This window comes from Chionomys nivalis, chromosome 2 (genome assembly GCF_950005125.1).
Source record: "Chionomys nivalis chromosome 2, mChiNiv1.1, whole genome shotgun sequence".
Lineage (NCBI taxonomy): Eukaryota > Metazoa > Chordata > Mammalia > Rodentia > Cricetidae > Chionomys > Chionomys nivalis.
This window is the reverse complement of record NC_080087.1, coordinates 26,382,627-26,398,653: the sequence shown is the minus strand read 5'-3', so window position 1 is coordinate 26,398,653 and position 16,027 is coordinate 26,382,627. Positions and strand designations below refer to the sequence as shown.

The 16,027-nt window shown below is 38.5% G+C and overlaps 1 protein-coding gene across 1 annotated transcript in view; it reads left to right on the top strand.

The window, feature by feature from the left end:
- Positions 1 to 16,027, top strand: part of Vta1 (vesicle trafficking 1) — a 62,128-nt gene that overhangs the window by 36,391 nt on the left and 9,710 nt on the right. Inside the window, exons 5-6 of the mRNA XM_057763181.1 lie at positions 4,809 to 4,917; positions 12,610 to 12,783. Of these exons, the coding sequence (XP_057619164.1) occupies positions 4,809 to 4,917; positions 12,610 to 12,783 (283 nt within the window). The remainder of the gene's footprint in view (positions 1 to 4,808; positions 4,918 to 12,609; positions 12,784 to 16,027) is intronic.

Genomic DNA, 16,027 nt, shown 5'->3' with positions numbered 1-16,027 from the left:
ATGTCCATTAACTCAAGTTAAAACTGTCAGAAATTTCTGCTACATATTATTCATGTCAGGGTTGTGGAAAATAGGGACTAAAAACAAATTTTTCTTTATTTACTATGGGAATGTTTGTTTCATGTTTACTAATTTAAGCCCTCTTTCACTTAAACCAATATTTTCTTAAAACTTTACATACTTAGGAAAGGTGCCCAGGATGGTTTAAACATCTCACAATTGAAACTAGGAGTGAATCTTATACAGTCATAATATGACTCTACCACAAAACAGACAAGATTAACATATATAAAGATGCAATTCATTTGTTTGCAGAAGTATCCTCTTTTTATTAGATACATTCTAAATACACATTATGTAATTAACCTTTTAAAGTCTTTTCCCCTTGGTTCATATATTTCCATCTGAATTAGAAGTTATGTCATGATCATTGTACCTTACCAAAAACATTACCAAGTAGTGTGCCTGATTTTACTACTAAACTCTCATAACTATTGATAGCTCTGTATCTGTAATGATGAGATCAATGAACCCTAAGGAAAAAGAATGAAGCAGTAATATCTTACTGCTGTGGTTTGAATCAGGTCTCTACAAATATCCAGGTGTTAGGTGCTTATTTCCTTGTATCCATTACATGGAAATGGTTGGACCCTATGGAAATCTTTCAGGCCATTGAAAACATGCCCACCAAGGATATTGTGGGACCCAGGCCTTTTACTCTTATTTCTTGGTGGTTATGTGTGTGGTTTCTTCTCCAGCAGAAGATAAGAGCCAAACTTTGGGTGAAAAGCTCACATTTAGAGATGGCAGTTACTGGCTGGCCTTCATGTTGGACTGTATGTAATGTTTGTGCTGTCTTCTTCATTCTGTCTCCCTCAGCAGTTAGCATAGTGCCTGCCTTGAGGAAATGACAAATAATTATTAACTTCCTGCAAGCCAGGGGGGGCTATTAGGGAGTAAATATTTGAGCTGAGCCTTGAAAAAGAGGAGACATTTGACCACAAGATGACCATGGTAGAAAAAGGAAAACAGCATGAGGAAATAGCATGCAGGAAATGGCATGGCAGAGACTGAAGCAGAATCATAAATGTGGAAGGTGTTTTTGTTCACTTGGTTCCTTAATGTCTCTGAGTTTTGGAGGAAGTAAAATATGACTTGTGTGCACTTCAAGGTAATTATGGAGGACCAAATAGGAAAGTGTAGAAAAGTGCTTTATAACCTGGAGAGTGATAAAAAGTTGTTAGCTAAAACTTATGACTCTGCTTTGGATTTCTCTTATCCAACTCACCCATATTCTTCTTACCCAGAAGAGATTGATTTTCTATTTATCTTAACTTTTATTTATTTCTGCATAGACCTTTCTTTCTACTTGCCTGGTCTTGCCCTTTTCTCCTTTTTTTCACATCATGTTTGTCTTCACAGAGCTAACCGAAATACCATTTATACTCCCAGTGATCTCTGAGCATCCTGTTTTTCTTTCTGAATTTATGGTGGTTTGAACGAAAATGGTCCCCAAAGGAAGTAGCACTATTAGAAGGTGATTTTTTTTGAAGTAGGTATGGCCTTGTTGAAGGAAGTATGACACTGTGGGGATGGGCTTTGAGGTCTCATTTGCTCAAGCTTCCCACAGTGTGACTGTTAATTTCCTGTTGGCTGCAAGATGTAGCACTCTCAGCTCCAGTACCACATCTGTCTGCATGCTGCCTTGCTCCCCATCATGATGATAATTGACTGAACCTCTGAAACTGTAAGCCAGCCCCCAGTTTAAATGTTTTCCTTTCTAAGAGTTGTTGTGGTCATGGTGTCTCTTCACAGCAATAAAAACCCTAAGAGTATTCAAATACTTAGCACAAGAGACAGGTTTTTTTTTTTTCTGCTTGTTGTAGCTGATATATTTCCTGTGTGCATAGCTTGGTGATTAGCTCCAAGGGGAAGATGGAATGCACAGCTTACTTTACATCTCTTTGATTGCTAATTTAAAGTCTTAATAGCAAATATTTATTAAACTACAAAAATATTCATGGTAACTAATTATATGTAAAATAAGTAATAACTTTAATTTTATAGCTAGAGAGTAGGATATTGAACATTTTCAAATAATATCATTTGTAGATAATGAGATTCAAGTGGACATGTAAACCTGTTTTAAATTAGATCATTTAGAGTTTGTACACCATCAATCCCAGTTTGTATGGGATTTTGAAAACATAACTCTAATGGAAACTTAGTGCTTTGACATTTTTGCTTTGTTTTGTTTTTATTATAGACAGTGAAAGAGAGGGGAAAAACAGTAATCCATATGCTAATGATATTTCTGGAGGTCAGAAACTGCTGGTCTGGTGTGGTGGCTCATGCTATAATTCCAGTACCTGGGAGGCTGAAGCAAGAGAGTTACCACAAGTTTAAGACCAGCCTGGATTATACAGCACTCACTAGTCTAGACCAACTAGCTTAGGTCTGGGAATGGTATACCCTGTTTCAAAAGTTCCCTATCCCCCAAAAAGTTCAATCATCAAACTTTGGAAATTTCAAATTGTTCTCTATAAGTATATAATCAGTTCTATGGAAAACTTCCTAACCTGAATAATGCATTCATAGCCAAGCAACTCTATTACATTATTGAAGAACATGATAATTTCTGTGAGCACACATTCATCAGATGGAAGATGTTGTTGAGCTGCTACATTGTGCTATAACAAAACCAGATACATGGTACAGAGAGCAGATAGTAGACTGCCTTTGGTGATGTCAGCGTGTTTATAGGAGAGAAAATGTTTTATAAATATAAGTATGTAACTATAAATTATAGAAAATATTTTTAAGTAAATTACTTAGTTTTAGATTGGATAGGTCAGGAAAACCGTTGTGAGAAATTAATATTTGGTGGACCCCATAAGGAATGAGTAGAAGTAAATAAGTAGAAGAAAAAGTAGAAACAGCAAGAGCTAGCAGCACATGTGGGCCTGGACATGTTTAGGGATAGAAACTGTGCAGAAAGCTACATAATGAGTAAAGTTGACAGGAAGACTAAGAAACCTGGGTAGTTATGAACTAAATAGGAAAGACTTTTATAGCCAAGTGCATGGGGAAGCCACTGAAAAGATTGATATAAATGGGTTTATATTTTAGAAGATTGATCTGAGCGCTGCATGAGGAAAACACAGAAGAAGGTGATTAAAAACATAGAGACATGTTAGGGGATTAGGGGGATCTTAGAGAGAAATGTGGAGATAGAGAACATGATATTTTCTAAAAGCAAAATCAGTTGAATATGATGGAAATGGCCAGAGATAGGCTGGGGTACTAAAAATGACTCCCACAGACAACCAGTCTTAAATGAATGATGTTAATTGGATAGAGGAGAGGCTAGTTGTATATGTGACTTCATAGTGGAAATAACCACATTATTGAATATTCCTCAGAAGCAAATTTGGGCTAGTTACATACATTTAAGATTAATGAAGAAGCCGTATAAATCATTATGTAGACAGACAGACAAGTTCAATGACTTCTGTCCTGATGCTTGTAGATATTGCGTAAGTTGTAGAGGGGAGAAAGACAGGCTGCTACGAGGTAACTACTGTACCTGACAGTAATGCTAAAGATGTGTAAAGCTGGGAATGTAGGAGAGGGCAGTGGAAGAGCTGGGAGAGACGTATTAATGGATCTGCAAGAGTGCATCATCTGAAGGAACTGCTGTCCAGCTTAGACACTGCCAGATAGAGGGAACCCCAGGGTTCCAGAGCCTCTGTTGTTTACAACTGTAGACAAGTTTGCTGATACTGTGGGAAGCAGAAGTGATGTTTTCAAGTCCTCTGAGTCACAATGACTACTCCACTAGTTTGCAGTCTCTGCTAGAATAGGAATCTTCGGGCTATTCTGAAGCTGGATGGTGGCCTAGGTAACAAAAATGGGAAGGAGAACAACAGTCACAAAACAGAACTAACAGTTTCACAAACAGAAATGGTCCAGGACTTAATTTACTGCTGTCAGGTTTGTCAAGGGAAGGCTAGAAATGTCCATTAGCCTTGCCCAGAAGTAGGTTATTGGTGACTGAAGAGATGGGTACATTCAAATTGTCTGACTTAGTGTGTAACATGAGTGAACATAGAAGAAATGAAACAAGCACACATCCAGTGAGCTGAACAGAGAAGCCATGAAAACTTTAAGTGTGGACAGTTGTTTGGGAAACTTGTTAAAGAAATGGAACAATGTGCAGCCAAACCTGAAACGGGGAAATGGGAACCAGGCCTTGGGACTCAAACAGAAAAGAGATTTCCAGGGTCCTTAGTGCTTGTATTTTCAGCTCATCTTTAGACAACAGGATGATTCCTGCCCCCTCCCCTTGAGAACTGAGGTAATCAGATGGAGTACTTAGCATATGACAACTTGGAAGTTACATTAACTTTTGTCAGCTTAGCTTTATTGTAATTTCATGGATTTGTGTATATGTATATCTTTACAGAAACGAGTTGTCTGTTATTGCTGTCATTTATATTTTACCTTAAAATTTCATTTAACCTTTTTCTTTAGGACTCCAAGAGTTAGGAATTTTGCTGGCATGACACACACACACTTGCCTTGCGGCCTTTCTCTGTGATGTAGTGCTGTAGTGTTCTAATGAGAAGTCCTTCTCTTGGATTCTGCCAGGCCCTGACCACTGGAAGAATCAGCAGTAGAATGTCAGACTCTTAGAACTGGACCACTCAAATAGAGACTTCATCTCAAGAATGTGACTTAGCCCGTGTTAGTATTCTTATTTTTATGTTACCATGGTCTGATGGTGCTACAAATATATTCCCTTTTAGAATGTGAAACATAGAAAGTATGCAAGGTGGAAGGCAACATATATCCATAACTGCTTAAAGAACGGGGAGACTCCTCAAGCAGGCCCTGTTGGAATAGAAGAAGATAACGGTATGTATCTATTAGTCCTAAGCAGAAATGTTTCAGTAGAATGTTGAGTTTTCAAAAGATTTCAAAGTTTTCAGAAGGTACTAGCAATTTTTTTCATCTACAATAATTATAAAACCAGGAATTTGGACACATTTAAGATTACTGCTTTAGGCTGGGCGGTGGTGGCGCACGCCTTTAATCCCAGCACTTGGGAGGCAGAGGCAGGTGAATCTCTGTGAGTTCGAGACCAGCCTGGTCTACAAAAGCTAGTTCCAGGACAGGCTCCAAAGCCACAGAGAAACCCTGTCTCGGGAAAAAAAAAAAAACAAAAAAACAAAAAAAATTACTGTTTTACATGTCTGTCCATGTCAGCTAAATGTTTCCACTGTCACCATATCTACCTAGACTTCATTGTTACATAGGAAAATACTCACAGGGTGACCTAGAAGTGTGATTATTATATTAATGTTGTGATTTTTTGTGTACTTTTTTAATTGTTCCGTATTGGCAGGGGACAGGTTTATACTTTACATGGCTCCAAAAATTACAGATCATACAAAAGTGGGAAGTGAATTTTTAATTCCATATACTCATCTTCCTAGATCCTACCAAAATTCAGATAGTAAATACTTTAGTGTTGTTTTCTTAATAGGGACTTTTTTTAAAACTTCCAAGCAAATAGAAAGATGGATGGGTGGATGGATGGATGGATGGATGGATGGATGGATGGATGGATGGATGTCACATAAGCCCTAGGAAGAATGAAGAAATTAATTGGTGAGATAAAAAATAACTGTGTACTTATTAAAAGCTAGAGTTATGATTTAATGAATGGCTGTTAGTGCTGTCAAGAGTGCTGATCAGCTGTAATTCACAGATGGCTTATGGGAAACGGAAAGCAAATAAATTACTTACATACTTAGCATGAGACCTAGCAGTCTAGTTATTTCCCCTAGATCAGGAGTTCTCAATCTGTGGGTCATGATCCCTATTGGGTCAAATGACCTTTTCATAGGGGTTGCCTAAGAACTATCAGAAAACAGATAATTACATTGCAATTTATAATATGATTGACGGTTGACAGGTCCAGTCATATGCAAGCCCATTATTGGTAGTCATGGTGCAGTGAGATCATGATTGCATTAGCTATGTCATTCTAAGGATTTAGCATTTCCTGGACTTTCTCCATTATTTTCCTGATGCTACAGTCTTTTCTCCTCCTTTTCATGATATTCCCTGAGTTTTTAGTGGGTGATATAAATGTCCCACTTGGAACTTACGACTCAGCCAACACCTTGAGTCTCTGACATTCACCACCATTCATTGCAAGGTGAACCGACTCTGAGCCAGACTGAGAGTAATATTTTTGTTTGAATGTCTCTAGTTTCATTTCTATTGCTTTGACCAAAACCAGTTTGAGGTAGTTTTATTAGAAAAGTATTATTTCCGTAAAAGTTCATCATTTAGGAAAATCAGGGTAGAAGCTTCAACAGGGACTTGAAACCAGAAACCATAGAAGAATACTGCTTGGTGGGTTACTTGGAAACTTACACTTTGCTTGCTTTTTTATATAGCCCAGGGTGCCTTGCTCAGGGAATACTGCTGCCCACAGTGGGCTGGACTCGCCTACATAAAATAATAATCAAGGCAGTTCCTGGTAGACTGCTCTCAGACCAATCTGATCTGAGCCAAACCTTCAATTGATACTCTCTTCTCATGACTCTAGGCTAACTAAGACAGATGTAAATATAGATATTTAGAAGGAGGCCTAGTACTGCGACAGTTAAGTTAATCAACAGTAGTAAGTTCTTTCCAGGGCCTGAGGTTTTTGGTTGGTTTTCCATTACCAGGCCTGGGTTCTTTGCTGGGAAGCTGACCTCATATCTAGTCAGAGATAAGATGGTTACTCCCCTAACAGTCATGCCATTATTGTGCTGGGCACGTCTTGCCTGTATGTTGGTATTGCAGTTTGTAGAGCTTACAGCCAAGTAAGACCATTGATGCCAGCTACCTGATTTTCACCTTTCAAAAGATACTATAAAGATTATGCTGTTGGAATGAAACATTCAATTTAATTCTAGCATGATTTATCTGTATCTTGGAATCACCATATATGTCTTTAGTAATAGAGACATTTATCTAGGTCTGGTAACCAACCAAGAATAAGCAAGATTGTGTATTGATTTGGTGGTGTCTGGGGTTTCCTTGACTAACAGTTTCATAAGGAAGTATCCCACACCTGACACGGGTATTTCTTTTTAATAACCCATTATCTTTAGGAGCAGCCTTTCCCACCTTGCAGGATACCTCTCTTCTGAAATTTCTCCCTTTTCCCCCAACCTTGACTTTTCCTGCTCCATTCCCTTCCGTTTACAAAGTAGTAGATGTCCATATGACTTTTTTACATGACCTTCCATTACTATAACCCTCTCTCCCCCGCTCAACTTTCCCATCCTTGTCTAAAATTTCCACCCCTAGTATTCCTCCTATGTTTTCATATTCCCTGTGTTACCCACCCCCTCCCTTGAAGCATCCTTCACCTCAATTGCCCTTTTCTACTACCTGACTTGCAGGCACTATAAGATAACCACACAAACTTAAGGATTTGACGCTAGGACCTGCGTAGGAAAAGAGCACAATGTTTGTTTCTATGGGCCTGAGTTACCTGACTCAAGCTTTTTCAGTTTCATCCATTTGCCTATAAAAGTAAGAATTATGCTTTTCTTTACAGGTAAATAAGATTTCATTGTGCATATGTACCACATTGTCACTAGCTGTCCATCCACTGATGGACATCTAGGCTAATTCTGTTTCCTAGTTATTGTAAAGAGTGCCAGTAAATATTAGATGAGCAAGTACCTCAGGAGTAGAATGTAAAAGTCCTTTGGGTTTATGCCCAGAACTAGAGTTACTGGCTTTTGTAGTAATCTTCTTTTTGAAGAACCTTTACATTGATTTCTATGGTGGCTTCACCAATGTGTACTCCAACCAACAGTGAATAAAGTTTCCTTTTCCTCCATTTTATCACTATATATATATTTTTTTTTGAAAAAATTTCTGCCTCCTCCCCGCCTCCCATTTCCCTCCCCCTTCCCCCACTCCCCCCACTCCTCTTTCCCTCCCCCCTCTCTTCTCCCCCTCCCTCTCCAGTCCAGAGAGCAGTCAAGGTTCCCTGCCCTGTGGGAAGCCCAAGGTCCTCCCCCCTCCATCCATGTCTAGGAAGGTGAACATCCAAACAGGCTAGGCTCCCACAAAGCCAGTACATACAGTAGGATCAAAACCCAGTGCCATTGTCCTTGGCTTCTCATCAGCCCTCATTGTCCGCCATGTTCAGAGAGTCCTGTTTTATCCCATGCTTTTTCAATCCCAGTCCAGCTGGCCTTGGTGAGCTCCCAATAGCTCTCAGTGGGTGGGTGCACCCCTCGCAGTCCTGACTTCCTTGCTCATGTTCTCCCTCCTTCTGCTCCTCATTTGGACCTTGGGAGCTCAGTCCGGTGCTCCAGTGTGGGTCTCTTTCTCTATCTCCATCCATTGCCAGATGAAGTTTCTATGGTGATATGCAAGATATTCATCAAAATGGATAGAAATAGAAAACACTATCCCGAGTGAGGTAACCCAGACCCAAAAAGATGAACATGGGATGTACTCACTTATAATTGGTTCTAGGCATAAATAAAGGACATTGAGTCTATAATTTGTGATCCTAGAGAAGCTAAATAAGAAGGTGAACCCAAAGAAAAACATATAGTTATCCTCCTGGATACTGGAAGTAGACAAGATTGCCGGGCAAAAATTGGGAATTTGGGGGTGGGGTGGGATGGGGGTAAGGGGAAATGGGGAGATAAAAGTGAGAAGGGGAGGATGGGGAGAGCTTGGGGGAATGGGATGGTTGGGATAAAGGAAGGGTGGATATGGGAGCAGGGAAGTATATATCTTAATTAAGGGAGCCATCTTAGGATTGGCAAGAGACTTGACTCTAGAGGGGCTCCCAGGTGTCCAGGGAGATGTCCCCAGCTAGTTCCTTGGGCAGCTGAGGAAAGGGAACCTGAAATGGCCCTATCCTATAACCATCACTATTTTAAGTTGTCTTTTTTTATGTAATATATAATAATATATTTTGATCTTATTTTTTTCTCTTGCCTGAATCTTCTCAGATTTTCATCACTCCCTACCCGTTTAAATTCTTATTCTTTCTCTCTCTTTAAAAAAAGAAATAAAACACCAAAAGGACAAAAAAAAATACAAAAACAGCACACACACATACACGTGCACACACACACACATATTTTGTATTAGCTAACAACTCCTTTGTTCACTCATTGAAGAAAATTATTTTTCTCTCCAAGCAGGGATCAGTTGCAAATAACTTGTTGGATAGGACTGGAACTTTGTACCCACTTCTCTATCTGGCCTGGGGTTTTGTGGGGGGTTTTGTGTACAGGTCTTGTGTGCTGTCACAGTTTCTCTGATCATCAGTCTTGTTCCTGAAAAATGCTATTTCCTTGTAGTCTTTCTACCTCCTCTTCTGTCTGGATTCTTGAGCCTTGAGGGGAAAGATGATAAAGCCATCCCAGTTAGGTCTGAGTGCTCTCAAGCTTCTTCCTCTCTGTTACTTACCATCTACTGCAAGACCATGGTTCTCCGATAAAGAATGAATGATATACTTATCTCTGGGTATAACAGTATGTCATTATGAGTCATGTTACTGCCATGTTCCCTTTGCAGACTAGAAGTAAATTTCCTCTAGGGAAGTCTGGTCTCAGATTCTTGACCACCTTAGCAGTGTCAAGAATTGGGTCTGTATATCATGGAGTAGACCTTAGATTTTAAAAAAAGAAATCCTGGTTAGTTATTTTTGTAACAGTGTGCCACTGTTGCAGCAGTGTCTTTTGCAGGCAGGTTGCTATTGTAAGTCACAGGGTTCATAGCTTGAAGATAATGATGATTACTTTTCTCTTCTGATGGCATGTATAGTACTTTGCAACACCATGTATGCTAAATAGTACAGGTGAAGCTTTTAGTTGGGTTCCAGCTCAATTTCTCCATGAATGATAACGTGAGTGATGTCTTCAGCAATAGAACTAGCATTGGAAATTCCTGTAATATTTGGACAGAGGATCTATAGGAACACCGTTGGCCAGATACAGGATATAACCCTCCCTGTGCTAAAGAAAAAAAACTAAGGTTTTACTTGGTGGTGTAACATACATAGTTAGGGCATTGTTCTTACCATTGTATGTTAATTCCTATTAAATTATTTTCATATGTCTATATATACTTAAGCTTCTGCAGTAGTATTTTCATATGGCTTTTCAAAAACCTTTTAGTGTTATTTGTCTCTCCCCATAATCCCTCCATTACTCTGCCCTCCTATCACCCTCCCCCTTTTAATCCACCTATTCTAGTTTCCTCTTCTATTGCTACCTTCCTAATCTCTTTCGTTATTCTAATTAAAGCATACATACATAATATTTAAAAGCTAGCATCCACATATGAGAAAAAAACATGCAATGATTGCTTTTCTGGCTATAGATTACCTTTCTTAAGATGATTATTTTAGCTTCATCCATTTACCTGCAAATATCATAATCTCATTTTTCCTAATAGTTGAACAATATTCCATTGTGTTAATGTATCACATTTTTGTTACCCATTCATCAGTTCATGGACATCTAATTTGTTTCTAATTTCTAATTATTATAAATAGAGCAGAATTGTACAATCTGAGCAAGTATCTCTGTACTAAGATGTAGAGTACATTGGGTATATGCTTAAGATTCTCAGGTTTTTTCTTTTGGTTTTTCAAGACAAGGTTTCTCTGTGTTGCTTTGGAGCCTGTCCTGGAACTCTGTAGACCAGGCTGGCCTCGAACTCACCTGCCTCTGCCTCCCAAATTCTGGGATTAAAGGTGTGTGCCACCACTGCCTGGCAATGGTTAGCCTTTTGAGGAACCTCCATGCAAATTTCTCTAGTGGCTGTACCAATTCCTGTTCCTCACTTTTTCTTCTATTATATTCAGGATAACTGGTTTTATGTTGAGGTCCTAAATCCATTTGGAGTCAGTCGAATTTTATACTGGATGTAGATATAGATCTATCTTCGTTCTTTTACATGCAGCTATACAGCTTACCAGCACCATTTGTAGGAGAAGTTGTATTTTCTCCAGAGTGTATTTTGGGTATTTGGACATACATCTGAATATTCAGTTTAATTCCATTGATCATTGCCCCACCCCCAACATGCTGTTTTATTACTATAGCTCTGTAATGCAACTTGAAATGTGGGTTGAGCATTTAAGACTTCAAAGCCCACCCCCTAGTGACATTCTCTCCCAGCAAAGCCACACCTATTTCAACAAGGTCACTCCTCTTAAAAATGCCAGTCCCTATTGGCATGTCCCTAAGGCCCATTTTCTTTGAAACCACCACATTTCACTCCCTGGTCCCCATAGGCTTGTAGCCATATCATAATGCAAATCTACATTTAGTCCAACTTCAGTAGTCCCCATAGTCTGTCACAGCACACCTTCAATAGTCCCCATAGTCTGTCACAGCGCAACCCTGTTTAAAAGTTCAGTTTCTTCTGAGACTCAAGGCAATCTCTTAACTGTAACTGCCTGTAAAATCAAAATGAAAAGCAAATTAGATTCAACATACAATGTAGACCTTGCTGACCTCAAACATAGAGATCTATCTATTTCTGCCTCCAGAGTACTGGGATTAAAGGTGTGCACCACTACACCTGGCCCTAAGCTTTTCTTTAATTCTTTTTCATAGAATTAAACTTAGCTGATTAGACTCTTACCCTGAACTCTCAACTCCCTGTATTCCATTTAACATCAGGCTTTCTTTTAACCTGTTTATCTCCCTGAACACAGGATTTAACTCCATCTCACTTCCTACTACCCCTTTTTCCTCGAACTGTCCATTTTGTATTTTTCCTTGCTCAGCTTGCTCCTTTCATTGTAGTTCTTCATAAGCGTGAACCACATGACAGAATCAGTACTAGGCTGTTTTAACATTTCCTCTGCCAGTGCCATTAATCAGAAACTTCAATTTTGCTTCAGGCAGACATTTGGACAAGGGAAAAAACAACCAAATTTTTAGCTAAAATATCACAAATTTTTAGCTTAAATAAACTGTGTAGGCCCCCCACAGTTCAAATCATCCTTAGCACCATCGTCTTCCATGTCCTTACAAGTATGGCTCATGTAGCCCCACTTAAATCATTCATCTGCTTTTCTAATCCAAAGTCCACTTTCTCCAAACACCTATTATAATATACTGTAAATATCTGAACATAAAATTTCATTTTTAATTTTTATTAATCTTTGAACAACAGTAATAAATAATAGCCTGTACATAGTAAATATTGAATAAAAGATAGCTCTCAAAAAAACAGTCCATTTTGGACAACATAAATGTGGCCTATTTTGCCAAAGAAATTGTCCTTATTTTTCACTTGAAGTGTGTTTTAAAGAAATAAATATTATGTGTAAAGAATGTGTAGACCTGGTTGTTATTGTCCTAAAGAAATGGTATTCATTGTCAGTCAAAAACTTTTTAAGAAAATAAAAAATTATTTCAGGAAATAACATGCTTATCAGATGCATTATGTGGAATTGTGTTTGTCATGTGATAGGGAGAAAAATAAAGTACTTAGCAATTGTATTTCAAAATGCCTGCTTCAGCATTGTACGTTCATTATATACAGATGTTGAAGAAAGTGAAGATGTTGGTGCCACCTCTCTGCCCACTCAGCCGCCTCAGCCATCATCTTCAACGTATGACCCAAGCAACTTGGCACCAGGCAGCTACAGTGGGATACAGATTCCTCCAGGTGCACATGCTCCAGCTAATACACCCGCAGAAGTGCCACACAGCACAGGTATGAATTCAGTACTGTGTCCCCATTTTCATAAAAATTGCATAGTTCTGAAGCTTGAAATAGCTCACTTAGCTTAGTGGGTAAGAGCAAGCTGCACAAACATGAGGACCTTAGTTCAGATCCCAACACACACATAGAAGATTGGCCATGGCCACATACGCAAATATAACCCCAACATTAAAGAGTGTAGAGACGAGGAGATTTCTGGTCTTGCTAGCTTAGCTCCAGGTATTTTTGAGAGACCCTACCCATTCACATACCATGTATACTACATCACACAGGCATATATAAGCACCATGCACTTACACCACACACTCACACATGCATATGCCCCACACACAATACACATGTACCACACATATACATGCACATATACCACACTCAGGCATATACACAAAAAATGTTTTTAGAAGTAGGAGCAACACTTATCTTTGGTCCACATAATGATGTTAATAGAGTTTGATCTTTTGTTTTAGTATTTATTACAGTCTAAATTTTTGAGCAATGACAGGTGCTTATATGTGTTGATTATTGTTTGCTTCTTATTTTGCTAATGATGTTTTCTGTACATTATAGAAATGGCTCTTCCCTTTTTCGTCTTCTTCCCTATCTGTCCTCTCCACTGTGGATTTAGACTAGTTCTGCAATACTAGATTTTTTTCTCACTGGGTGTGTTAGTTAGGATGCTCCCTCTGCCTCTTCATGGTTTCATTGGCAGTGATGATGGGGTAGGTGTAGACACTTATACGTAACAGCAGGCACTCTTCCATTTCCTTGTATCACTGACAAAACATCTACCTTCCTTCCAAATAGAGAGTCATTTACAACCAATATTTAAGCTTTAGTATGGTTTGGGTTTGTATACATTGCCTTTATTATTGATGAAATTGACCGTTGTCTCACTGTCTCTCTTATGTCATCACATAGCATAGTTCACCTGGCTTCCAAGGCTTTATGGTGTGTGTCATGACATAGCTAGTGCAGCCAATGTGAATTTGTTCTTACATACAGTTCATGAAACAATTTTTAAATGTTTTATAGTCTTTGGAAATATTTCTAATCTAGAGTACCTAAACAAAACTAGCTACCCTAGTGTATCTGCCGTAGGTGAATACTGTCCAAAATGTATCTGAAAGAGTAAACATAGGCATTCTTACAAAATAAGCGTGCCATGCGTTTGGAAGCAGATCACGATGTCTGTTATTTCCCACTAAACTGTAAACTTGTAATAATTCAATTGACATCTACTTCTCTCACCCTATGTTTTTTCTTTGTTAGAAGAAATTAGTATCATGCCTACTCCTCACATTTATTTAATTATCAACAGAATCAGAAGCATAGAATTGACTAGTACTTAGCCATAATGCATAGTAAGCATAGAACTGACTAGTACTTAGCCATAACACATAGTAAGCATAGAACTGACTAGTACTTAGCCATAATGCATAGTAAGCATAGAACTGACTAGTACTTAGCCATAACACATAGTAAGCATAGAACTGACTAGGATGTAACCATAGCGCATAGTAAGCACTCTACAAATTAGCTTCTTTTCCTTATTCTTTTCTTGCCTTCTTTCCTTCTCCATGGAGAGTCAATAGGCATTCAAAATCATTTTGTGAATCAAGACAAATATCATATGTCAGTGTAGCATGTACAGAAAGATGACCTGAAAGGTAGTACTGTAGAAACAGATCTGAGGGTGTAGGAGGGAGACCGCTTGTTTGTCCCAGCTGCCCAGAACCAAAATAATCACACAGAAACCATATTAATTAACTCACTGCTTGGCCTATTACCCCTAGCTTCTTATTGGCTGACTCTTACATATTAACTTAACCCATTTCTATTAATCTGTGTATCACCACATGACTTTGGCTTACTGGGTAAAGTTCCTTCTGGCTCTAACAGGACTACATGGCTTCTCTCTGACTCCGCACTTCTTTCTCCCAGCATTCAGTTTAGTTTTCCCTGCCTAGCTAAGTTCTGCCCTACTGTAGTCCAAAGCAGTTTCTTTACTTATTAATGGTAATCACAGCATACAGAGGAAAATACCCACATGATGAGGGCAGCACTGTAGTAAAATTACCGTGGGTTCGATACAGATTAACTTTGTGTGAGAAACAGCAAACTATACTTTTGGTAGGAGGACTATTTGATTGGCCTATATAAAATTGCCATTTTTGTACAATGAAAAGCAAATCTTGAGAGCTTCATATGATCCCACTAAAATAGTATTTATTGTTGGAAATATTCATGACAATAAATATTAGGAGGTGCAATCTAGGAAGTATTCTAGTGTGCACAGTACATTTTAATCTGGTTAACAAAAGCATGTGATGGCTGTGTGTTCTCTTTCCCCGTCTCTCCATGAACATATGTGTATAAATATAACATTCTATGTATCCTAATTACCCCTTCTCTACCTCCTTTTTCATTCATCAGAGAAAGTAATAAAAGTAAAACTTCTAAGAAACATATTCAGTGAAGAACGGAATTTGAATTCAAGATTCTGACCTCATTTAGTTAGCTAGTTGCTACCTCCTTTCTGTGTCCTTTGTCTGTCATCCTTGGTAGATAAGGATCTAAAATCTTTTCAAATCCAAAGCTGCTTTCTCAATGACATACTTCTATTTAGTTATTAAGTTTAGATGCTGGATCTCCTCTTAACTCCAGGTTCATTTCTGTTACGTTTATTCAGTTCAGAGCTGTCAAATAAAAGAAAGCAATAACAGTTTTAGTTTATAAACATAGCAGATGTTTCCCCTCTTGCTCACTTGAAGAGTGATTTACCTTCTCCCATGTAATAGGTCCAGGATGCACTTTTATCGAAGGGAAATCCTTCAGATAGCTGAGAAGAATAGTATGTACTCATTTACAAGTTTTAGTTCTTCCACAGAAAAAGCAGTGGGTTCAAGCAGGCCGGAATAATGGTTGTTTGCAGTGTTTGCCTTTGTGCCTAAGCCACATGGGACACTAATAATGTTCACTTTATCTCTCAAAACGTGTGCTTCTTGCAGTCTATATTATAGAAGGCCTTAGCAGAAAATCAAACTAGATAAATATGATAGAATTATATTATTGCTGCTAACTTTTGGGTGTTTTGTTTTGTTTTGTTTTGTTTTTTGAGACAGTGTCTCACCGTGTAACCCTGACTGGCCTGGAGCTCTCTATGTAGATAAGTTGAGCTCTAACTCACATAGATCCTCCTGCTTCTGTCTCAGGAGTACAAGGATTAAAGGTGTTC